General features: G+C 38.4%; 2 protein-coding genes across 2 annotated transcripts in view; both read left to right on the top strand.

Annotated features, from left to right (window-relative positions):
- The first annotated feature begins 2,375 nt into the window (after window positions 1-2,375).
- Window positions 2,376-17,176, top strand: LOC124273208. The gene is made up of 6 exons (XM_046708425.1): window positions 2,376-2,462; window positions 9,271-9,486; window positions 10,877-10,904; window positions 13,713-13,922; window positions 16,101-16,222; window positions 16,997-17,176. Exons 1-6 carry the CDS (start codon window positions 2,454-2,456, stop codon window positions 17,135-17,137), a joined length of 726 nt encoding a protein of 241 aa, XP_046564381.1. The 5' UTR covers window positions 2,376-2,453; the 3' UTR covers window positions 17,138-17,176.
- Window positions 17,177-24,159: 6,983 nt separating this feature from the next.
- LOC124273210 (serine/threonine-protein phosphatase 4 regulatory subunit 4-like) overlaps window positions 24,160-26,559 on the top strand; it is a 110,327-nt gene continuing 107,927 nt past the window's right edge. Inside the window, 2 exon segments of the mRNA XM_046708426.1 lie at window positions 24,160-24,410; window positions 24,517-24,590. Of these exon segments, the coding sequence (XP_046564382.1) occupies window positions 24,330-24,410; window positions 24,517-24,590 (155 nt within the window). The 5' untranslated portion in view covers window positions 24,160-24,329.

The following is a 26,559-nucleotide window of genomic DNA, read 5'->3' on the forward strand; positions in this document are numbered from 1 at the left end:
ATCTCAGTGGGCTAGCACTATAAAACCAGCTTTAGTCTGGGCTAGTACAAGCAGCCGCACATACACATACACACGCATGCAAGTCGTCATATGAGCGAAATATTCTCAAGCACGACGTAAATCCCAATTTCACCTCACCTCACCTCACCTCACTACTACTACTACTACTACCACTACCACTTCTACTACCACCACCACTACTACTACTAAAGTCACTAGGAAAAATATGTTTTGCTCAGTTAAATTTCATTTCTGATTCTTTCGATCTTAATTAGGTTGACAGATTCGATTACCAAAACCACAGTTTTCACTCTGCGCAGCGTTTCTAACCCTCAACGCCAATCATTGTGCAACATCTATTACCTTCATCTATCCAACATCAGTAACTCGGGGCGATGGGATAGCCTTGTGGTTCATCATTCGTTCGTCTTGTCGAAGACCCGGGTTCGATTCCCACATGGGTACATTGTATAAAGCCCATTTATGGAGTCCCCCGCCGTGATACTGCTGGAACATTGCTAAAAGCGGCGTAAAAAATAACTCACTCAGTCAGTAACTCGTCCCTGTGCATCATCGCATCGGCCCCCTCATTATTCTTTTCTGTGCAACATCCAAGGATAAACGCAAGGTCGAAATTTCTAACAATACAGACAGTTACAGGTAAAACCAAAAAGGTTTGAAATTAAATCTTTCAAATGGTCTAATAGACTTGAAATATTAAAAAAAAATGTATAATTGAATCAGATCAAGTTCACTTGGAGCATTCTTGTACAAGTCTGTGTGGGCATATTTTACTGCTCTTCATTCGTCTGGGGAAATCGTTCCGTTTCACTCTCTATTTCACCTGAGTGTGTTCCATAAGCACAAACAGAACTACGAATTACTGAAGGTGGTCACAATGAATAGTGTGTTCCTATCATGTGTTATCCAGCAATATAGCATCAGCAAGCATCAGCAAGCATCAGCAAGCATCAGCAAGCACTAGCATTTCGGAATGCATTCACTTAGGGCTTGCTGGTTCAAGGGAAGTAACTCTTGAAGGCTTACAGATTGTGTATAATGCCTGTTTCAAAGCACTTAATGATGAGGATATATTATCCATATCTCCTGAAATATTCATCACTTTTAACAAATTTCGTGAAATTATATTTCGTCATCAAACTCTTTCTATCTGATCTCAGCGTCAGTCACAGGCTGCTTTGACAATGCTAATGATGTATTTTGCTTGAAATCCATTTGGATTTTATTGAGATGTATAACATCTGAAGATATCACACACAGATGTAGAAAATCTGGGATATTTACTTAATTTGTGGTTTGAAATAAATATGAATCGATGTTCCTGCAACCGGTTATCACCACTTTTGTATTCAGTCGAATGACATAAACAAGCTCTGTCTACGAGTGTTCCTTAATAAAACCTTCTCCTTGTGTCCAGGTGCTCGTGCAGTCGAAAACCTCTATCTAGTTGGTAAGTATAACAGCCTTTCACCACTGAAGTGGTGCAACAACTATTTAGATTACCATCAGGTCGTCCATATAACCTCAGGGCCCACCTTGACAAATAGAAAGTCCTTTTATCATAATTTTCTCTGATGTTGTGAACATGTATGTCCAGATGGGATACTTTTATATAATACTTTTAAATACTTTTATTTTCCACTTTTATAAAAACAGGTCCTCTTCATCTTTCCTCATGAACAAAGGGACTCGACCTAAGTAATAAATAAATTTAAATACTTATTCCAAGTGAACACAGTTTTAAATTTCATGAAATAAGGTAATAAGGTTTTAATATTATTAATTTTTATTTACTATTTTTTCGCTCGTGTGCTCCCTTGTTAACTGAGGATTATGAGAAACAGATAAACAAAATACGGTTAGCCTCACACAACATAACGTTTATCCATTGATTGGTTCAGAGGGTGTTTGATCAGGGCAACATACAAGGCTTCAGTAAACCTTTCACACAAAACACATTTTTATCTTTACACACTCTTTTATTTAAAAGTTCTTTCCAAAAAGCGACTCGATCCACCTTTAAAATTAATTCAAGGACTATTACCAAGTGATCTAAATTAAAACGTCCAAATTTAATGAGATGGACAATAAGTGGAGATGAGAAAAGATAAACAAATACAAACAGAACATCGTGGGGATCGGGCTCAGGGAACATAAACATACATAGAGGGTACATCAACCCATGGGCCCCGAGTGACCAGTGAACAACGTATTCATCTTACCGAACATCTCAGTGTTAATTTTGTACTGTTTGAAGTAGGGGTACTGGATCATAATAAGGAGTACCGAAGTTAGGCAACAGTCCAAACACCACTAACACGAACTTCCATACGAATTCCCACAGTTCGGCATTTCCAGCGGGTAACATAGAAAATGTTACTCAGTTGTAAGCGGGGTACATTCGTTGGTTCATCCAATCAGAAAAAGCATTTATGTGTGAAGTAAGACAAAGTATTTTTTATTTTGCTTATATATATTATTTTATTCACTTCAGTTGGATACAAACATCAATTTTCCGAGACTTTAAGTGAGAGCCATCATACATAGAAAGGTACACTTACATATTCAGTTATAGTATGTGCTGGGAAGAGTAGACTAAGTGCAACATCGTGCAATCACGATGAAATTCAAGTACTGCACCATCGTAAGATAAAGTCATACCAGTGACAGCGCTGGTGAAATTATATCCCAATAAATCCATGTTGATGTTTTTCGTGGGGATATAGTTACTGACCTGTTTCAGAATGAATTAGAACTAGCAATGCAGAAAAAGAGATAAAAGGGTTCTACAAAAACATTATTTTGTTCTCAAATAACTTCGTGCATTTGAAAGAGGATATTTTCAACACAACACAATACGATTCTTCAAGCTGTTATTAATTCATCATAACAGATGCGGCGAGCAAGTCATGTAAATATTCAACAATGTGGACTCTAGCATGAGTGGTATATGGGGATATATGATAGCAGAACCCAGTGATGCATGTGCGGGGGTAATGTGAGATGGCGAATAACAAAAACACATTTTCCAGTTATATGTACGTGCATTCTCTTTTGTTGACTGTAAAAGCTTTTTTATGTTCTTTTTTTTTCTTTAAAGGGGTGGTGGGGTAGCCTAGTGGTTAAAACGTTGGCTCGTCACGCCGAAGACACGGGTTCGAATCCCCACATGGGTACAATGTGTGAAGCCCATCTCTGGTGTCCCCCGCCGTAATATTGCTGGAATATTGCTAAAAGCGGCGTAAAACCAAACTCAGTCAGTATTTTTTTAAATATTACCCAAAACATAGCGAGGAGTATTTCGCAGTGATAGCAACGTCAATATGGATACTATCGAAGGATATGACAGAACTATACCCGATTTTTATATGAACCTGTTGAAAGGTTTGTAATAATAATTAGGATATTTATACCGCACAGTACTCCACACCACAATGGGGCATGTTCAAAGCGTGAACAAACAGCACAACATTATTACCCCGGAATACCCAAGCTGCCTGTTAGGCGCTAGAAGTTTATATAGTCATATGGCTAATCCCACCGGGTATCCATTTTCTGCTGGGTGAACAGAGGCAATTTTCAATGCCATCGTATCGCTTTACCATAATGTAAAGTCATGTGTGCGGATAAACGGGTCATGTACTTCGTGCAAGATCAACAACTACTGTGGATGAAGACAAACTTAACCATAAATACACAGTGGTTACGTAGCACAACTGCTCTGTGTATTATGAAAATAAACATTAATTAATACAAGAATTGTCACAGGTTTGACCAAATTAGCTTCGCGAGAAAGATTATATTTCTATGTTGGCTACCACTAATATTAAGCCTGTTCATAATGCTCAGTCTGACGAAGCCATACTTCTTTGTGGTGTACCACAGGGATCGGTTCTCGGTCCTGCATTGTTCTCTTTGTATACCAAAGAACTTGGTGATCTGCTTTGTGAGAAAGCTACTAATCATCATCTTTATGCTGACGATACTCACTTGTTTTATGGTATTACCAGGGGCTGTGACAACAGTCCTGACTTAACCAGAATTGAAGAAGCCATCGACTATATTGGTACGTGGATGTTCGATAACAAACTAAAACTAAATGAACACAAGACAGAGGTTATGATTGTTGGCACAAGATACATGTTAGTAAGATCACAACATGATCAGTTGAAAGTTGGAAATATGGTCATTCAGCCTTCTCCATATGTCAGAAATCTTGGCGTCCTACTCCAATCTGACCTCTCCATGTAGAAACAGATTTCGGGTGTATGCAGAAAATGTTACTTCCATCTCCGTAACATTGGACAGATCAGACATCTCCTGACACAGGATGCTGCGGCTGCACTGGTGAGAACATTGATTCTCTCACGACTTGACTATTGCAAAAGCATGTTGGTTGCAGCTTCACAAGAGTTCACAAACGAATCCAGAACACAGCTGCCCGCATAGTTACTCTCCAACCAAAACACTGCCACATCACTCCGTGATCCCATCCTAATGTCTCTTCACTGGTTGCCTACTGAAGCTCGCATTGACTATAAGATCCTTACACTTGCTTATCAGTCCATTCATGGTATTGCACCTGTGTGCCTTCAAGAACTCCTCTCTCCTTACATGCCAACAAAAACTCTGCGTTCATCCTTGTCTAATCTGCTCTGCGTACCAAAGTGGAACCTCAAATCATTTGGCTACAAGTCTTACCAGAACATGGCATCGGTCAATTAGAATTCCCTCCCTGATGAACTTAAGCTGTCTCCAACACTTGAAAACTTTAACGTCATCTCAAAGCCTTTCTCTACAAAAAGTTCTATGGACTTCAATAATGCCTTATTGATTGTTAGCGCTATGAGCATACCTGGTGTGGAGTTTGGTCTTAATAATAATAATGTGTCCACTTATATAGCGCCAAAGTGATAAAAAGTTATAAAGAACGAATGTCCCTCATGAAAACATTTTGATTTGTTACCAGTGAATCGATCAGCTGCTTCGAAATATACTGAGAGAAACAAATAAAGGAACACAGGAAAATTCAAGCGTTCCTTTAATATTTTCCAGTTTTCATCGCCAGCTCTGAATAGCCCTGTGGGAGGAAACCTGAGAATATATAAAGGAACACTGCCATGAAGTGGTGTTCCCTTATTTGTTTCCCTCAGTATATAACCTACGCAAAAACAGTATATAACATTTGTCTGAAGAACTACATTTCAAAATTAATCTGTCATAGATCTATAAACCCCCTGGAAGCCGTGTTTATTTTCTCACGCACATTTTGATCAGATCTAAAAAGTGAATGCTGCGCGAGAAATTGCTTCGTCCAGCACAGGACGGCTTTCAGGTTACACATGAATATTATAATTTCTAACAGATGGTTTCAACTCAAGAGCCAGTATTATGGCAGTTTCTCGAACAAACACTGCTAAGGCTGTTGAGACTTAGAACATAGTTCAGTTCACCTTTTTTATCATACACCGAAAAATGCACTCTGCGACGGTTGTTTATTTTCTCATATTTACGGAAAGTGTATGGAACAAAATACTGCCTCATACCTGAACGACATGCGTGTATGAAATAGAGAAAATAAATCAGGTTTCCATTAAAATTGTGCATTTCATGATAAAAGCACAAAAGCTGGTCAGCGTTTTCAAGTACATTTCTGAAATAATTTCAGATATGGAGACACATAATAATATTTTTGTCCGTGTGCGCATCTGCAGTAGACAATAAATGCCGTACTGTTTTCAATGTTTCCTCTTACACTGTCAGCATAGCGATTCATTACAAACCAATAATTTTACAATAACTGATTTACAGATACAGGAAAAGAGAAGAAATAGTTAATTAACATTAATTTAATACATCATCCAAATATAATGCTACCTCCATCCAAAATGGCAGGTAGCAGGCAGCTTTTCGAATATGGAGCTCCAGGTCAAATGATGAGTATGTTATGGTTTCATCTGATCAATACTGACTGAAAATGCACGTACTATTTGGCAAAAGAACTCCAGGACAATAGTGCATAAGTTAAAATTTGGATATTTTTAACAACAAAATTCCAGATTTGTCTATATTATTATTTTATTCCAGTAAACATCACTAAACCGGACTTTTATTGTTTAATAGTTATTAAAAAACAATTAAATTATTGCAATTCAGTGACGATATTGCCTAATTCGATTTTACAAATGTCAGATATGATGATTCTAAACGTTTCCTTTAGAAAAAAACAACATTTCAGCATGATTAAATTGTGAGGTTTTTTGCTTCCAGGATGGGTGGTGATAAAACACTAAGTTTATGTACATAAAATATTTTATCAGAAACTGAAAACTTATGGTGACACATTAATCGTCTTCGCTCACAGGCCCAGTGGCAGTTAGAATACACAAAGGCGTGAACGTGGACGTGAACATCAACAATGCTGGAAAGTATGGTCACCATCACTACCCCACAAGTCTGATTGTCGCACAGTTTTTAAACAATGGTTGTTCTGATTGTATGAACCACCATAGGCGACCACCCCAGTATCATGTATAGCCATCCCTAGGACTTAAAACATCTGCCAGTCTCCTCCCCATACTGCCAATCAAGCATCGTATTATTAGGATCTGATTCCTCTGCCATTCCCGATACAGTGTATGCCTCAATTCTTCATTTTGAACAGAAATATCCTTTATACAGCAGGAAAGTGGTACATATGTTCCCTAGAGGATGACACTTCATCACGCATCAACGTCTTGTCAGGAATTGATCTCCAATGTTCATGAAACTGACTCGCCTTTTTCAAGACATTTAACCTGAATATGTCAGTAACTGTTATTTTGGTTAAAATTTCCCTGTAATGCATTGATGGCCATTACAAAGTTAACAGTTAACAGCGAGAAAAGGCAAAATAGCATCTACCCTCTGGCCATATGGAATCCATGCTTGTCGTAAGAGGCGACTAATTGGATCGGGTGGTCATCAACACGGCAAGACATACCCTCTTACAGCGAATACAGCACGTTTCCCTATGTTGAGTGTAACATTCTACTTCAGGCTTGTCATGGTATATATGTGAAAGCTTGTTTGTGTAACTCGAGGGTGTGTGGGAGGCTGATGTCAAATTGTAGACCCATGAAGATCTGGTTAAACAGAATCGGGTGGCCAGGCTCGCTGACTTGGTTGACATATGTCATCGTATGCCAACTGCGTAGATCGATGCTCATGCTGTAGATCACTTGGCTGTCTTGTCCATGGATGATTATTTACAGAAGGGCTTCCAAATAGCAGTGGGAAGCGAGGATATTGCTCCGTTTACAACAAACAAACAAAACCATCTGCGTATGTGTAAAATGAAATTATATTGAGTGCCTCCATTTCAGAAAATGTTCACTATGCTTCAGTCAATAAATATGCAATGCCTTTATAATCAGTATTGTACTATCCCTTTTTGCTGATGCCTGATATCAGCACCATATGATTGTGACCACATGCTTACGATGTAGTTTGATTAATAATGTTTTATTGTTGCTTTTATTTACAGTGAATCCTGGTTTGATTGATTGACTGATTGGTTGGTTGAGTGGTTCGTTGGTTGGTTGATTGAATGATTGATTTTTCAAAGCGGTACCATGCCCTATACCAGAAATTGTGCAATCTTTATGCTTTTATCTTTTCGCCGCTCAACTAAATAAAATCTGTGTTCATCAATGCTTTAAAAACAGGGGTTCAAGCAAATGTTGCAGCAATTTTAACTGAAATCTGGAAAAAGATATCAAAGAAAAGTGTCATCGCCTCATCTGATGTAGCTCCATGTATAAAGATTCCGAGTGAAGACAAACTCTCCACAAGCCTATATATGCCTAGAGTGATGTCTTCAGCATCTTCATGCAGTTGATCACTAGACTGTCTGGTCCAGACTCGATTATTTACAGACTGCCGCCATCTAGCTGGAATATTGCTGAGTGCGGCGTAAAACTAAACTCACTCACTCACTTCAGCGTTGTGAAAGTCAACTTTCCCCAACGTCGAGCAATATTCCTGTAACGTCAGATCTTCTTGTCTACATTTCATATTTTTGAAGTTTACCTAGAAAGTCCAATCTGTGAATTTCGTTTCTCTCACGTGACCGTCACTAAAAACGTTTTATCAGGGTCTGAATATTGTTTGGTGGGTTAACAATATTGATTTGCCGTTGCAGGTGTTTGTGACGAGTACCATCAGTGGAGTATTGTACCGTCCCCTTTTAGGCTGATACCTGATATCAGCACCATATGATTGTGACCACGTGCATATGGTGTAGGTTTATTAATAATGTTTTATTGTTGCTTTTATTTACGGTGTACCCTAGTTATAATGCCATCCTGGATATAATGCCATGTTTTTGCCAAAACGGATTTCAGGCCTATATAATACCTTGGTTATAATTCCAAACTGGATATAATGCCATATGCCAATGGTTTTTGGAACAAACGTCATTTTCCCCTGGTAATAATGCCAATTACATGGCTGCATGTAGTATACATACCTTAACTAGTTGATTGACAAAACTCAAATTAATTAACCAAACTCATTTATGCTTTAAGTAGTCTTGTAATCCCAGAAGGGATAACACATGTGACAATACACTTCCTGCTACCTACAACAAGTCACCTGCAGCCCCTAGACGTTGGGATTATCCAGTCTTTTAAGGCTCATTACAGGAAGCATCACCTCAATCACCTTGTTGATTGCATAGAGCCGCTAACTGTCCTACCTGGTAATAATGCCACCCTGGATATAATGCCATATTTTCTCCTGGACAAACGGTGACATTATAACCAGGGAATACTGTTGGGTTGTTGTTTTCAAACCGATGTGCTGTAAACATACTCTGTACCAGAAGACATGGGTGTACAGTTTTCTACCATCTGTAATTTGACTAAAAAATTGCTCTTATTCAAACATACTCAAGTAAGTTAAAGTGATGGATAAGGCTCCCACGATGTTTTCCAGCCGTTTTCCGCTTCCACACCATGAACAATTAGTAACATCACTTAATTCATCAGACATTTAATTCCACCTTGTAACCAAAACACACACAATGGAACAATGCTTAATATAGCAAGAGTGATATAGGGGAATAGGTTACGATGTCTTATTTCCAGAAGAATGAAAATTAACAAACCATACACAAATGGACATCGGATCCGCGTCTTGACGTGTATAAAAGTGGGGAGTATTTCCATCAAACAGCATTCAACCTCTACAAGACACGTATCGTTACAGACATCCGAGGCTGACACATGGCGTTACTGGAAGTGTCTTCTGTTTGGTGCGGCTCTGTGTCTCGGTGCTCGGTGTGAAAACACAGAAAATGAAGAGCAACTCTTCTTTGTGACCATCGTGCCATCATCATTTGTCCAGAACCAGAGGGCCGTGATGACGGCAGTAAACGATGTGCTGTATAGTGTGAAGGACATCACAGTAAAACAAGCTTTCAAGGTAAGTATGATTTAACGTTCACTTTTGTAAAAACTTGCCAAGTTTTTGTCGCGTATAAATACATGGTGTGTCAACGGTTTTTGGTGCACTCCTCATTGTGTTTCAACCAGATAAACATTTATATCAAGTAGACATATTTCCTATGACGTTCCCTTTGGCCCTGGTTTATCCACTAATTCACATTACCGGCGAGGTGGGGTAGTCCAATGGTTAAAGCGTTCGCTCGTCACGCCATTCCAGACATGGGTACAATGTGTCAAACCCATTTCTTGTGACCACTGCCGTGATTGTACTCGAATATTGCTAAAAGCGGCGTAAAACACAACTCTCTACCTATGCCCATGTGGAGAAGAACGCACCATCGACCCCTCTGCTCTGACTAACCTCAAATATATCATCATCTGCAAAATCCATCATATGAGGTGTACATGTATATCCCATATATACATGTACTTTATAAGTACGTTCCTGAACATGGGAGGTCATGTTGTCTAAAGCATCTCAATTCATTTATGCATGGTTGTGGTCCTTAGGGATTCATAATTTATGGCTAGGGGGATGATGATGGTCCTTTTGTTCTGGCGAGCTGGGGTGGGGGTATCAATTTTCTACATAAAAATATGTTTAAACTTATGCTTAGAAATTATGGGTAGGGGAGGGTCATTGATTTTGTACAAGTCATGCAGGGGGGGGGCACTTATTTTGTACATAAATTTTAGGGGAGGTCATTCATATTGTACATGCTTCTCCATAAAAATCATCATCACCTCCCTAGCCATAAATTATGAACGGTCCCTTAGGCGTGTCAGGATTTGGTGATCGTAGATTCGAATCCTATATTAGTTCTGATTATGTCAGTGCGATACCAATTCCGGTTTGTTTGACTATGTGAGTGTAATATTATTCAAATATATTTCCACCCCAGCTTGTGTTAATTTTACAAACACCGTTGTGTCGAACATTGATGTGTCGAACGTCCGGTTGTCCCGAACAGAAAGCTGGTCCCAGCGTATTTCTTGTTGATTTTGTACATGACGTACAGGTCCCTTCTTCATGGACACAACGGTGTCTTGGTTGTTTCAAATTATGCAAAATGTTTACGTTCTGGTCTCATTATCCATGCTGGTTAACAGTATTAGTTATATTGTGGGGCGGTGGGGTAGCCTAGTGGTTAAAGCGTTGGCTCGTCACGCCAAAGACCGGGTTCGAATCCCCACATGGGTACAATGTGTGAAGCCCATTTCTGGTGTCCCCCGCCGTGATGTTGCTGGAATATTGCTAAAAGCGGCGTAAAACCAAACTCAGTCAGTCAGTCAGTTATATTGTGTAGGAATGAATATATGTTCAACATTATAAAACACATCTCAAAGCATCACTCAATCATTTTCAGATCGTTGGCAAGCCAAGAGTCGTCGCTAGTAAGTAACAAAGTTTCCGGATTTCATTACGCACTGAAACAACACAATAGATTATTGCAGTTTGATCTATTATCTGTGTGATACATCATCATTGATCAATTAGACATCGCAACTCAATATAGAGTTGTCCCCCTTTAGTAGCCGGGGCTGTGGGATAGCCTTGTGGTTAAAGCGTTCGTTCATCACACTGAAGACCCGAGTTTGATTCCTCACGTGGGTACCATGTGAGAAGCCCATTATTGGAATTGGATTCCCCGCCGTTATATTGCACGGATAGTGCTAGATGCGGCGTAAAATCTTAACTCGCTAAGACCCCCTCAGGAGCAATGGTCTTGGTGTTTCAAAAATACTTGAAAAGTGTGGACATGCGTGGTGATTGTACATGCAGGTAAATAACCTAATTAATTTTCATCCTAAAATCAGAAGACCAACCATGACTTAACCCACTACCATCTATACTTGTCAAAAAAGTAGGGGAACCTAAACTTTTAATTTGGAAGTCTAAGCGTTAACAAACTTTTCAAAAGAAAGACGCACCACCATTTCTCTTTATCGCCACCCCTAACCACAAACGCATGGGATGCACGTGTACAGCTCAGTAGCCCCATACCCGTGCATGGGGTGTCATTCGTTAGGATGAGAAAGCCACAATAACTCGGTGCGCCTAGTGGCTGCCAGAGTTGTATACTCCCCAGGGAGTTGAGATTGATAATACGATGTGCCATTGAGATTGACATCCAATGATCTAGGGAAAATATATCAGCGCCTTGAGCAAGCACTAGTTGCCTGGATATGTGCGCTATATAAATATCCTATAATAATAATAATAATAATATTTTTGCTGTGCCAGTCCTTTCCTATTCCTTTGGAGTAGTTGATTGGACAAAACAAGTCATCCAGAGTCTTGACCGACTGACCAGAAGGATCATGTCTGATAACAGAGCCCACCACCCTCGTTCCTCTCTTAACCGTTCATACATGCCAATCAATTCTGGTGGTCGGGGTTTGATTAATGTGGAGGCTCTTCATGATAGAATTTTATTGTGTACTTTTGCACATATTTATTTATCGGATGATCCTCTGGTGATGCATGTGAAGACTCATGATGAAAGCAAGGAATTCCACAGCTATTTTAAGCGTGCCTTGGTTGTTGGACAGAATCTGAGATTTGAGGTTGATTTTGTTGATGGCGATGTACTGCTGGACGGTACAGCGATGGGAGTAAACCAGGTGAAGTCCTTCACCAAGTCTGCCCAGAGTCGGTCTTTTGTGGAGAAGCTTTCTGAGAAACCATTGCTTCGTGTGTACATGCAGTGTATGGAACAAAATAGCAATCCCACCGACTCCTTCGCCTTGATGAAGTCGGCTGGTCTTAAATGTGAAACTGAGGGCTTCCTTTTTGCTGCTCAGGACCAGTCACTTCCCATTCGTAATCGCCTAAATGTGATTCTTAAAGAGAATATTAACATGAAATGTCGACTTTGCAATGAATTCACAGAGACTGTTCAACACCTTGTCAGTGGATGCCCTTCCTTGGCACAAACAGCGTATCTTAAACGACATGATGGCATGGCTCGTTGCTTTTACTACTGTCTCCGACATGCCTGTGGCTTTGACTCCAAGGTCCATCCATGGTACGACCCTGAACATGTCCAGGGCGTCATGGAAAATAATGCTTTCAAACTTCTGTGGAATAGGCCCATATACAGCCTGAGGAGAATTCCAGCCAACAAACCTGATCTTGTCCTTTTTGACAAAGCCAATGAATTTATATATATCATTGAGTTTTCTGTCCCTTTTGACACCAATGTGATTGGCAAGATTCAGGAAAAGCATACTAAGTATGCGGACCTCGCCTTTGAAATGTCTCGCTTGCATCCCAAGTACACTGTCGCCAGGCTCCCCATTGTTCTCGGTGCCCTTGGTTTGGTACCTCCTAATCTCTTGGCGCAGATCAGGAGAGTGCCCGGGTTCTCCACCGGGAGTACAGCCCTTCTGACACTCTGGGTAATGCAGAAGGCTGCAGTGTTGGGGAGCCTTCATATTCTCCGGAAAGTTCTTGGTGGGTTCGACTAGGCAGCATTTCCTGGGAGAAGTCCCATTCGCTGTCTGGGCTGCGTGTAGAGGGGGCAAGGGCCCTGAGCTGATGATGAGCCTTACCAGCCTGACTGTGCCAGGATCACCCGAACCCTCTCTGCTGCATACTATCTTTAATCTGTAAAACATAATAATAATAATAATAATTCTTGATTTTGACGGTTTTCAAGAATCACTGTAATTTTGAAAATCATCTTGCACCACACAGTTGTTAGTGTTTGTTTCTTGTGGGTTTGTCTTTTGCTTTGAAAATGAAAATCGTACACATGCAAATTTCACGTCATACAAACAACTATGGTCATAAGGAAGTTCAAGTGGTGATGCACTCTCAAAACATTCATTATTATCATATCAATATTGATTGACTCCGATATATATCCCAACTGTTTCAATCGAAAGTCAAAAATGAATTTCACCTACTTTTTTTTAAGAGTATACATGGTAAGTATGTATTATAATTCTTTATTTGTTATGACTCAGGTTCGTATGTTTTGATAATTTAAACACGTTGTCTGATTTGGTCTTTCTTGGTGAACATAATCACTGTATATGTTTGTAGTTCTTGTCATAGGTTGTTTTCAACAAACTGACAAGTAGATTTATGGAAAATAGTATAAAGTCATATCCTGATCCTATTCCGTATGAAAATTGGTTCACATGCGGAACTGGTTCGTTGACAGATGTGTCAGCTTCTAATGTTATTTTCATTAGTTCTCAAGTTTCGAGCCCTGTGCGACTGGCGTCCTTTAGAAGAGGCCCTGGCTGCTGCAGGACTCAGCATCGATGTGAAATCGCTGTACGGAGAACTGGATCTCGAAAATGATTTGAAAGTAGACAAGGAACTCCTTGCAAATGCTCAGCCACCATCCAACATAAGTGGGGAATTCATCTACCTCTTGGACGTCACCCTCTTAATGAGTGGTAAGTTGTAGTCTGTGTTAGGTTACTGATGATACACAAATGTTTTGCATAATTTGTTGACTGAATATTCTGTTTTAATTTTATTCAAAATGTTTTTGCATGTTTGATGTTTGAGTTGCATGTTTGATAAGCAGAAACAGATATTGTCAACACAGAAATAAGAAAAACAAATTGAAGTTACCTACAGCGAAACAAATGCCAGAATCTGTTGTTAAGGCAGAAAACATCGGAATGCTGTAAAATATATATCCCCAGATGCTGTCAATATTTTAACAGAAATCATAAAAAACATACATTAGAGAATGCCATTGTGGCATTTCTTCTTTTTCTGTTCAACATACTCTTCAATAGCGGCAACTTACCAAAATCATCGAGAAAAGCGATTATTATTCCTTTACATACAAAGAGGAACGTACAACATGCAGTCAATTAGAGCGGTATTTCATTAATAAGTAACTTAAGTAAATTTTATGTCAGTACATTGAATGAAAGATAAACACATTGAATGAATACAATATCAGATCAAATCGAGCAGTCTTTAGGAAGGGATATTCCTGTTTTGATCAGATTTTGAAGTTATATGCTGTAATTGAAAAATGTATATTTAACACGAGAAAGCTTTTCTTTTGACTTAGAAAAGCCTTTGATTTTGCTTGCAAAATAATATTGTGGCATCGATTATCACGTTATGTCATCAGTGGGAAAATTAAACAGACATTAAGAGGCATTGATTCTTCAGTCAAATTGTGCGTCCGGTGTGATTCATATTTAACAGACAATATTGGTTTAATGCCAGGGTTATGTTAGGTACAACATTGTATTCAGCACTGTTCATGAAACGATCTTTCTAAAGAAATCACAGAAAATGGAATCCAATTGTTCACAGACATAATAGAAAGTCTTATGTAATATTAGTTTCAGATTCTCAAAGTAGTCTCCCAAAATCAGCTAGACATTTAGTCTCCTATTTAGAAAAGAAGGTTTAACAGTAGCAAGCAACAGTAGTACAAGCCTCTGTAGTTGTATATGAAAGGGAAGTAATTTGCAAAAAAGGATAGAAGCGTTTTTAAGGTGATTATTTCAAAGAAGTTGAATTACAAGTACATGTATTTAGGATTTTTATTCACATGCAATTTCAGTATGGGAAAGGCACTTTTCAATCACTCTTTGCGTGGAAAAAAAGCTTTCAAATATTTGACAGCAAATATCTCTTTCTTTGCTTCGGAAGTATGATGAATTAAAAATATGACAATGTCGATAAAATAGTTTTCTTACCTTTTATATTATTTATAAACGTCGGCCCCAGACGTTCAATACAATAGCGTGTGATGATTGTGGTCGTTTCCAGATTTCCACCAGTCCAGCTGTTCGTTGTTTACATTATTGGATAAAAGCGTGCCAATGCATTAAGATCGCTTATCCAGAGACGCTTATGGTATCTTGTTATGTAAGAGTGATATTGGATATGTAACATGGACTTCGAAAATCAGATAATTACGTTTTTCTCATAGATTCGGTTTTGCCAGACCTCAGAAACTGTTGGAAACCGTGTATGTTTTATAAATACTTTTAGAAGCCGCTTAGTCGATATTTTATATAGGAATGGATCGAGATCAACTCTTGAAAGTAAAGTACTTTAGTTCACGTTATGGCTTATATAGAGAGTTCAAAAGTCTTCTTACACCTGAAAAAATATATCTTTGAAATAGTTGATTTTAAATAGCGCAAGTGCCTCGTTAAATTAAGGTTTGAAAAACAATGAAGGGAGATAAGATTGGTCATATTATTAGAATTTGTCCAACGTGTAAATATCCTCCTGAGGACGAGTATCATTCACATTAATTGTCCATTTTATGATGAAATTAGAAGGTAATATATACCTGAAAACTTAACTGCAAATATGTTTATGTTTAAGAAACCTATTTTAACAAATAGTACACATAGTTTGAAAATGCCGAGTCTTTGTTTTCCCAAGCTTGTGAGAAAAGTTGCAGTTTACCAACTGAACATTGTTTGTGTTAGTTCACATGTAAACCTACATCGTAGTCAACCCTCTGCTATGTTAATATTGTACAAAGTATGTAAATTTATGTATAATGATGACTTGCTTGATAATTTACAAGAATTGCAATACAAGACTTCAAGTGTGTTAGATTTTGACTTGACGCTTTGCTTCAGGACAGACCGGTGCTTCCTACAAAGAGGAACTTCGTAGCTGCTTGGAGCTCAGTTTAAAATATCGTGCTAATGCTCACAAAAAGTTTCTAAATTACAACGTTCTCGGAGAATTCCCAATCCAGGTATGGATAATATAATTCAAATCCTCTTTTACGGGTATTCACCATCGCTGCATTGGGCGGACTTTAGAACTGCATCCAGAAGATATACATAGAGAAAAAGGTTAAGCACCCCAGTGTCTTGGGGGCATTTTAATGTGGGGGTGCTTAACTTTTTTCTCTATGCATATATTATCTGGCGATGAACTGACCCCATGCATTATCTGTTTATTTTTTTCCTTATTGGATTGATTAAATTAATTCAAATGACAGGTCCATTTATTTTTGAATTTAATTAGAGAATGTTAAATGCAAACACTCTTAGGTTTTGTAGAAAATATCTGCATCTAATGTATCGTTATATTACCATTTGTCATTTATTACTTTGATAGAAACGCTATGAATGGGACAGTTAAGACTGTATAAGAGAAGTATGCGTTCGCTCGTCAGGCCGAAGACCCTGGTTCGATTCCCCACATGGGTATAATATGTGAAGCCCATTTCTGCTGTCCATTTGTGGTGATATTGCGGAAATATTGTTAACAGCTGCCCCAAACTAAATTCACTCAGTCAAAGGGAAATATTTTCTAGTTACATTATGTGATAATCTCTGGCATGTTTCTACAGAATAGTCAAAACGAATATAGCTTCCAAATCACCATTGCTAATATTTCACAAAACTAATGGTGAGGCCAAAAGGCAATTTGAAAAAGTTATGACATATTTCTCTGAAGCATTGCTTGAAGGTGCTATCTGAACCTTTTTTGAGTAATTGAGGACTGGCTATTCTTGTTGCAGATGCTGTTCTTTGACGTAGCTGACCCGAAAGTTGCCGAGTCGCTGCTCTGGCCGTTCAACGAGGGTCCCCTCGCGATGACCGTTTCCATGACACGCGTTGAAAATTTCGCTGATTATCTGAACAACAACTATTGTAATTAACATCCAATAACGTCTTGTCTGTCTGAATAAAGTCACCAGAAGGCATCAGTCTCTTGGCCTTGTATGTGAACCATTGTAATGCAGATGCGTGGAGTTCGTGTTAGAACTGGTCTCCGGAAAATCTCTGTGGTCGTAAGATGCGATTAGATGGGTCGGTAATCATTTGATCCGCATTCTAGAACTTGCAGAGCAGATAACCAAGTATTAAACTTTAGGGATAACAAAACTTGAGGGATTTCCAAAGCAGCATAAAACTTTAGGGATAACAAACGAAATATAAAACTTTAGGGATAACAAACGAAATATAAAACTTTAGGGATAACAAACGAAGTATAAAAAGTTAGGGATAACAAACGAAGTATACAACTTTAGGTATACGAAGTATAAAACTTCAGGGATAACAAACGAAGTATAAAACTTCAGGGATAACAAACGAAGTGTAAAACTTCAGGATAACAAACGAAGTATAAAACTTTAGGGATAACAAACGAAGTATAAAACTTCAGGGATAACAAACGAAGTATAAAACTTTAGGGATAACAAACGAAGTATAAAACTTCAGGGATAACAAACGAAGTATAAAACTTTAGGGATAACAAACGAAGTATAAAACTTTAGGGATAACTTTAATAACAAACGAAGTATAAAACTTTAGGGATAACAAACGAAGTATAAAACTTTAGGGATAACAAACGAAGTATAAAACTTTAACTTCAGGGATAACAAACGGTATAAAACTTTAGGGATACGAAGTATAAAACTTCAGGGATAACAAACGAAGTATAAAACTTTTAGGTAACGAATAAAACTTTAGGTACGAAATAGGCTAACAAACGTGAAGTATAAAACTTTAGGGATAACAAACGAAGTATAAAACTTCAGGGATAACAAACGAAGTATAAAACTTTAGGGATAACAAACGAAGTATAAAACTTCAGGGATAACAAACGAAGTATAAAACTTCAGGGATAACAAACGAAGTATAAAACTTTAGGGATAACAAACGAAGTATAAAACTTTAGGGATAACAAACGAAGTATAAAACTTCAGGGATAACAAACGAAGTATAAAACTTCAGGGATATAAAACTTCAGGGATAACGAACGAAGTATAAAACTTCAGGGATAACAAACGAAGTTTCAGGGATAACAAACGAAGTATAAAACTTCAGGGATAACAAACGAAGTATAAAACTTTAGGGATAACAAACGAAGTAAAAACTTCAGGGATAACAAACGAAGTATAAAACTTCAGGGATAACAAACGAAGTATAAAACTTTAGGTAACACGAAGTATATAAAAAACGAAGTATAAAACTTCAGGGATAACAAACGAAGTATAAAACTTCAGATAGTATAAAACTTCAGGGATAACAAAAAACGAAGTATAAAACTTTAGGGATAACAAACGAAGTATATAAAACTTCAGGGATAATAACAAACGAAGTATAAAACTTTAGGGATAACAAACGAAGTATATAAACTTCAGGGATAACAAACGAAGTATAAAACTTCAGGGATAACAAACGAAGTATAAAACTTTAGGGATAACAAACGAAGTATAAAACTTTAGGGATAACAAACGAGGGTATAAAACTTTAGGGATACAAACGGTATAAAAACTTCAGGGATAACAAACGAAGTATAAAACTTTAGGATAACAAACGAAGTATAAAACTTTAGGGATAGGGATAACAGGGATAACGAAGAAGTATAAAACTTTAGGGATAACAAACGAAGTATAAAACTTCAGGGATAACAAACGAAGTATAAAACTGTAGGGATAACAAACGAAATATAACACTTTAGGGATAACAGAGCGAAGGTCACTCTACACAGCGACTTTTCGATGTTAGACTCCACATCGAAGGTCACTCTACACAGTGGACCAGAAACTACATCGACTGTCGATTTATGCAGCAAACAATACTCTTTCTCGAAACGTCGCTCTATGCAATAAACAAGAAGTATTTATCAATAAATTTGTATACATGTATTTCCTCATTCACTTCGTTAAATGGACCCGTGAAGATACGGGGTAGAATTGGTCTTCAGTACACCATGCTTGTCCCGAGGCGACTAACGGGCCATGATCGGGTGGTCAGTCTCTCTGACTTGGTTGAAACATGTCATCGTATCCCAGTTGCATAAATCGATGCTCATGCTGTTGATCTTTGGATGGTCTAATCCAAAAACGTTGATTTACAGACCGCCGCCATATAGCTGGAATATTGCTGAGTGCGGCATAAACTACACTCACTCACTCGTTAAATGGATTGGGTGGTCTGGCTCGCTGACTTGGTCGATAGCGTGTCATCGTACCTTGAAGTTGTGGATTGCTGCTCACACCATCGATCACTGGATTGTGTGGTAGAGAAGCCTATATAGGGTGCAAAGGTAATAACGTTCAACAACAAAAAGCTGTCTCACATTCGTGGCTCATGTAATGGAAAAATAGACCTGTCTTCTTCAATATTGTTTGCGATAATAGTTTAGAAAACTACATGTATGTACTGAAATAGCTTACAACGTCGTATGATTGCACGTATAAGTATTTAACTAATTATTAATAAGTATTAAGCTAACTATCCTATCATTTTAACGTTTGACAGGTTCACCGCAAAGTTATACAAAACTGGACGGTTTGGTCTTGACCTAAGGTATTGGTAATTGATTGAAGCGTTGGTAAAATGATTATTATTTGACTTTGTTAACGCGATAGCTGGACCTGGTTGGTTTATGCCAGGATTTAAACATTGAATGAGTGGGTGAGTGAGTTTACTTTTACACCGTGTTTAGCAATATTCCAGCAATATCACGGCGGGGGACACCAGAAATGGGCTTCACACCTTGTACCCATGTGGGGAATCGAACCCGGGTCGGAGTGACGAGTGAACGCTTTAACCACTAGGCTACCCCACCGCCCCCAGTGAATGAGTGGGTGAATTATGTTTTCAAGCAATAGGAGTTTAAATGTTCTTCTTTATCTTAGCGAGGGCAAAACCTGAATTCTTAATACGAATTTCAAATCAGTTTGACACGAATGAGAGTGCAAAAAGATCCATATTACCTAGGATTTCTTAATTGCTTCGAGGTCCCCTTCAGAAAGATGCAGCCGTCGTCTCAGAAAACCTCATCTCTCAAATTATCTTAACAATCTTCATCTATGACTGTGATCCGTTTAAATAGTGCTGAGACCTCGGTAGTGACAAAATATACCTACACTAAACGCCAAAAGAAACGTTACCCTCCTACCTTTATGAATTACTTAAAAACTATCAAAGATATGTTAGAAGGTATTTGTGTACAAGAAAGCTTAACAACACAGCTTTATGCAAATCACGAAAAATAATTCTCAAATGCATTCATATTTAGGTGAAATGCATCTTTTCAGAAGAATTAAATTGTCCTATTTTCGACCATGCCGAAATAAACCAGTAACAGTGATTTAGATGTCCAAAAGAGGGGTTGAAATAAAAATTTGCTTTGAGACAAAGATAAACCATTCAGTATCCCCATTTTTCAACTATTAAAACAAGAAACAACTGTTGTAGGATGTGCTAAAATTGTAAAATAATCATTCCTATCATATCAGTCTTTTAAAACATTTTCTGCTTATTGCATTAGTGAAAACAAGTACAATGTGGCTTTGATATTGTGAAAAAGTGTTTAGGAACACCTAAAATTATCTTTGTTAACACTTTTGCTTGCAAAGTAACATTTTTCCATTTTCTGTTTACACATAGCAATATAAATCGGCAAAACGTAGCAATATTCAAGCGGTATTTGCATCAATGTCACGTGTAGAATGATTCTATAGGGTATAAAGAAAGCCTATAATGCATGATATTATACACAAGTACGAGAAATATGCCACAATTAACAGCTGAAGAGAGAGAAAGAGCCATTGGAATGGTGCAGATAGGTCGACATACAATGCTGTTGCCAACGCCCCCGGATGCCACCGTATCACGGTTATAAGACTTATTCAGCGTTACAGACACTGGGGTCACCGTAGACAGACCAAGAAGTGAACGTCCACGCATCACAATGCAGCAGACAGTTTCATCATCACTGGAGTAGATTTTAAGAAATTTATTAAGGAAGGAGGGTAACGTTGCTTTTGGCGTTTAGTGTAGGTGCTAGAAGCCCCGGTGGTTTTCAGTAATAGCACGTGTTAGTTAGATATGGACAGGAAGACCAACGCCTTCTTTGCCACTTTTGTGAGTTAGTGAGTGAATTTCGTTTTACGCCGCACTATAGCAATAAACCAGCTATATGGCAGCTGTCTGTAATTAATCGAGTCTGGCCCAGACAATCCGGTGATCAATAGCATGAGCATCGACCTACGCACGGATATCGTGCTGACAAACCGACAGGTATCATTAAGGCGAGCTGAGATTCGAACCCGTGATTACATTTCGACATCCGACTTCGCACACTGTGGGGAATCGATCCCGACCTTCGGCGCGGCGAGCCAAAGCTTTAACTACTCGTCTACCTTACCCACGAATGTAACCAAAAAAGGCGCTAATTCTAATTGAGCATGCCGAGTCGAAGTTAAAATACGTGTAATTCACCTTTATAAAGTAATTGGAGCAGGTTCATGGTGAAGATAAAAGACGCTATGTGTATTTAAAGTAAATATTACGTGTGCGCTCATGTAGCGTGAATCCTAACGGTTTTATGGTATTCCGTTTTAGTAAACAGTGTCTCTTAATGCGAAATACGGAGCAATCAATCCAAGCCTTCATTGTAATTGTGAAAGGACGTGGTAAATGTTCAGTAAAGCAAACATCTGACTAGCGGAAATTAGTCCGCAATTGTACAGCCAGTATCTCCTGTCACGTACGTACAGTCTGAATAGCGGTACAGTGAGCACAGTAACCGACAGATGTCACTGTCTAAAGAGATGCTACGACCGCGAAGCTTTTCGCTACCATGGCTCCCTACACGGTACATGGAAGTTGTAGGGGTCCGTTGGTCAGGATCTGACTGATATGTTCTCACTTGGTTTTGATGAGCTCCTCGACGACGTTTGTGATGAGAGGGTCACGCTCATCTTCGGATTTCGTCAGGTAAATACTGTTAGCCTCTGAATGTAGTTTTAGGTACCGAATGAACTATTGGAGACAGCTCTGCATGACTATGTGAATGAGTACATTTGGTTGTTTGTAGACAATTACTATTTACATTTCATGTATGGAACCACCAAATCATTTCTAATTTCTATCTTAAACAACCATCAACCACAAATGCAGTTTTCATGGGAGGTGTACCTATAATGTGGCTACTTACACCCTTTGGATAGACATTATTTTGGAATCTATTTTCTGTGTATTTTGGATTCAATGGCTGGTATACGCTGGACGCATATAAATACGTTTTCGTACGCGGACGTAACATTATGAAATAAAAATGTTTATTAGATACCCATGTAAACTTAGGATAGTAACACAGGGGTGCAATACGGATGACGTGGTCAAATTCCGTATTGCGCCCCAGATTCCGTATTGAACCTCTGCCTGCCGCTAGGATTTGTTATATTAAGTAACAGATTAATGCAAAATAGGAGCGTACATAATAATATAGAACGTCATACTAGTGCATTTGGATGTTTTGTACTGAACTCGAAGATGTCATGGGAGCAGAGAAACAACTCATTATTCGAACTCGTTGTTTCTCTTTTCCAATGACATCTCGTTCAAAACAAAACATCCAAATGCACTAGTATGACGTTCTATATATGTACGCTATATACTTCTCTTTATACATTTTATTTTTCGATTATTTGTAATGTAACTTCAAACAGCACCCTCTCCTCAGTTAGGAAGGACATTTATGTGAAATTGCTTTCGGGATTCGGGGTCAAGGATTAGACTTTCTCTGTACAAGATTACATCATTTGGTTCAGGTTGACCTGTATTTTAGTAATTACTTAAGTCGTCTTCAGGCAATAAACTTTCCATATCACGGTAGTCGACGCAAAATATTGGGAATCGAACCCGGGTCTTCGGCGAGACCAGCGAACACTTATACAAGGCTACCTCGACGCCTCTTGCAGGGTAAATCGAGATAAACCAAGACCGCCTGTTCACAGACCGTATTGCCAAGCGGCTTAATAAACCAGAGCTTGGTCCTGACCACCAAGCGTCTTATAGTACGTTTTGTCAAGAGCGTCTATATATAAAGGCTAGAGCATGGCAGAAAATAACACCTAAATAACGGCGAGTTTTCTGAGCGTTTAACCAAGAGGATTCCTTCATAAAACGTTGGGCAAAGTGCGTCCATAAATAGCGTTAGACAGCCAGTATTCTCTATAGAAAATTATTAGCGAAGAGTATCTATTTCTGTCCACGCGACGGTGAATCTCGTGCAGCTATTCAAGGTGCCCATTCAACAAACAGCTGTCACGGTTGCATACATAAATATTTACCCATTTATCAAACCTTGCGTGCGCGGGTGGGCCTCGTTATTCCATAATGTCAAATTCTGTGTAAAGAAAACTGGGTTAAGTATTATTGCGTGAATATCATACATGTTTGAATTGATCGTTGATGAGTCCTCATAGAAGTCATTGATACGAATGCACGTCAGGCTCAGGTATATACATATACACAAACATGGGAACTAATTAATGAAGTGGTAATTGGCTGGTCTTATCTATGTTGGAGAGAGGCAGATGCGTTTTCCAGAATACATTTGGGTTGGTCAAAGGAAACAACGAATTGATTCAATTTCAAAGTCTTAACACTTCATGAATAATTTTGTAAGCTCTACAACCACGTATTTACTCAATTAGAGAAACATGCAACGTGTATCTTAGGTCTTGCTAACCTTGGATTTATGATAAGTTGATTAACTATTTGAAAGACAAACCGTTCGTAAACAAATGGGAGATAAATAATAGTTGTATCATTTCTATAAGTGCAGATCTAACATTGAAGTAAAGCGGGCACTTGCTGTCACCGAATCTCGCATACCGCAACGAGAGTTTGCGAGATCTCGTTTAGCCGAGCAACATGGAGGCCAGTTGTGTTGTCAAGAGAAGCTTTCTCCATGCACCACTAACTCACAATGTTTCTCGTGTGTAAAACGACATTAAATGGCTAAAAACACCTAAAACTGGATCTAAAAAGAACGAAACGGAAGGAAATGCTTACAATTACAAGGTGACATTTTGAAAAATCAGAATGGACGCGACAACAACGTCGCTGGCCGAAGATTTGCAAGAACTGCAATTGGATGGCCGACCGATCACCAAGGCGCTAAAGGTGCGTGTTATCATAGAAGAAGAAACGTGTGAGTTGTTTTTAGGAGTAATGTAAAAATAACGCAATAACGCATAATTATCATTGATGTTGATATTCTGTATTTCAGAGCTCCGAGGAGCTTGAGAAACTCACTGTCGACCCCCATTTGAATGACATTGAAAGAGCGGTATACCTGCTCAGGTAGGTTCCCTGGATATTAATACACATATAATTTTGATATGATTTTGAGATTTTCAAGACTGTAAAATAAGATACGCATTCATTCATATCATTGTTAGAGATGTACAACTCCTATAGTAAATGGCCTACATTCCTACCAATGAAATACAGTTTACACAAAGGATATATGACACTCAGTGGACACCATATGTTGTTTAACCCTATCTCATTATCAAGGAAGCTGAAATAATAGCTGTCTGATATACAAGAAATACACCACAGATTAAATTAAATGTATGATTATTATTGTTTTTATGTATTAACAATTAATTACATATCAATTATATCACATCAGCGACATTAGTACATATCTTGTTTAATTGCCCATGAAGTATCCCTACTCAAATGTATATTTTGTTTACTATAGTCCAATTGTTTTAATAATGTGTAACAAACATGAATGTATCATTTGTATATTTTGACACTGGTTTCCAGTATTATCATGATAATTTCCTGTTTATTGTTTATTAATGACTACTTCTTATATTTTGTTATAAAAGACCTTGATACTGATCACCTGGATCTGATTAGTCATATTACAGTGGTCAAACCTAATGGCAGTTCCTGATGTCCTTGAGGTACTATCCAGTGGTATATATATGTATGTCTAGGGACTCATGTCAAGTGTTTCAGCTGGACAATAGTGTTATGAGAAGTGCCCATTGATTATTTCAATGAGCTTCGTACACTGATGCCATGTTGCATATGTTTATTGAGAGTTTAAGTATTTCATGTTTCTTCACTCTGGTCTACATTTGTTTTTGTCAGCTGTGTATGAACTGCTTCCTGCCATCTGCAGAAATTCTGTTGCTTGATTACAGTATTGAAGATGAGCAAATGGTAACAATGACACAAGGTATAGCAGACAGTTGATTAAAGGACTGTTTGCATACTATAAGTTATCACATCGTGTCGTGGGAAATACGAGGGACTGATAAAACCCCGTATTTCCCTCGACACGATGTGATAACGCATTTATCTAGCCGAATGTTTTACTAAATCAAAAGAAAACAATACGCATCGAATCAATTTCATTCTCAGTTGTTGTGGCAAAACGTTTCCTTGCTGCCATGTTGACAACAGCTGATCGATTGACCTCAATGCAGCGCACGTTACTAAAGGCTTGGTGCACGCTTTTCTCACTTCGCATGGTCACCGAGGCGTGGCGGGGTAATAAACTTTGTACTCCCTGCTCGCGGATCGTGACGGGTGTACATGGTATTTTATCAGAGTCAAGTTAACCAATCAAAACTCGACATTCTTACATGAGGCTGGATAAAGAGCTTTGACACGTGAGAGTGTCTTGGAAGTACATTTGTTGCAAATAGAGTGGAAGCAAGAGTTAAATCCATGCTGCAGCCAGACAGCAGAAACGAAGTGTTGAATCCAAGGGTAAAGTGTGAATGGGTACCTCGTAAGGGTGGGAAAGCGGCAGTAACTCAGTGCACCTTGTGGCAGCAAGAGTTGTATGGTCCCCAGGGAGTTGAGATTGATAATAAGATGTGCCATTGAGATTGACATTCAATGATGGAGGGAAAAAATACCAGTGCCTTGAGAATACACTAGTGCGTGGATATGTGCGCTATATTAATATCCAATAATAATAATGAATAAAAAAGTGCACAAGGTCAACATTGAACAATTCTACACAGGATGAAGGGTGTGATATTTTAAGAATAATCTGATAGTGATAACAAGGATGTAAGTATCATAGCTAAAAGGCAGACAGGTCAGTTGTACTGATAATGAAGGAAGGAAACAAGATGACGTTCCATGTGAGAATACTAAGTCAAATTATGTGTTCTTTTTATGAAGATCTGGGATAGAAAACACAGATTTAAATGTTACAGCTCATTAAATGAAAATAAAATATTTTCTTCATAGATTGAAACCATACCAACACCCACTTTGAACAAACATAAAAAACATA

Source organism: Haliotis rubra, unplaced genomic scaffold (genome assembly GCF_003918875.1).
Source record: "Haliotis rubra isolate DU_JTF1 unplaced genomic scaffold, ASM391887v1 Scf178, whole genome shotgun sequence".
NCBI classification, from domain to species: Eukaryota; Metazoa; Mollusca; class Gastropoda; order Lepetellida; family Haliotidae; genus Haliotis; species Haliotis rubra.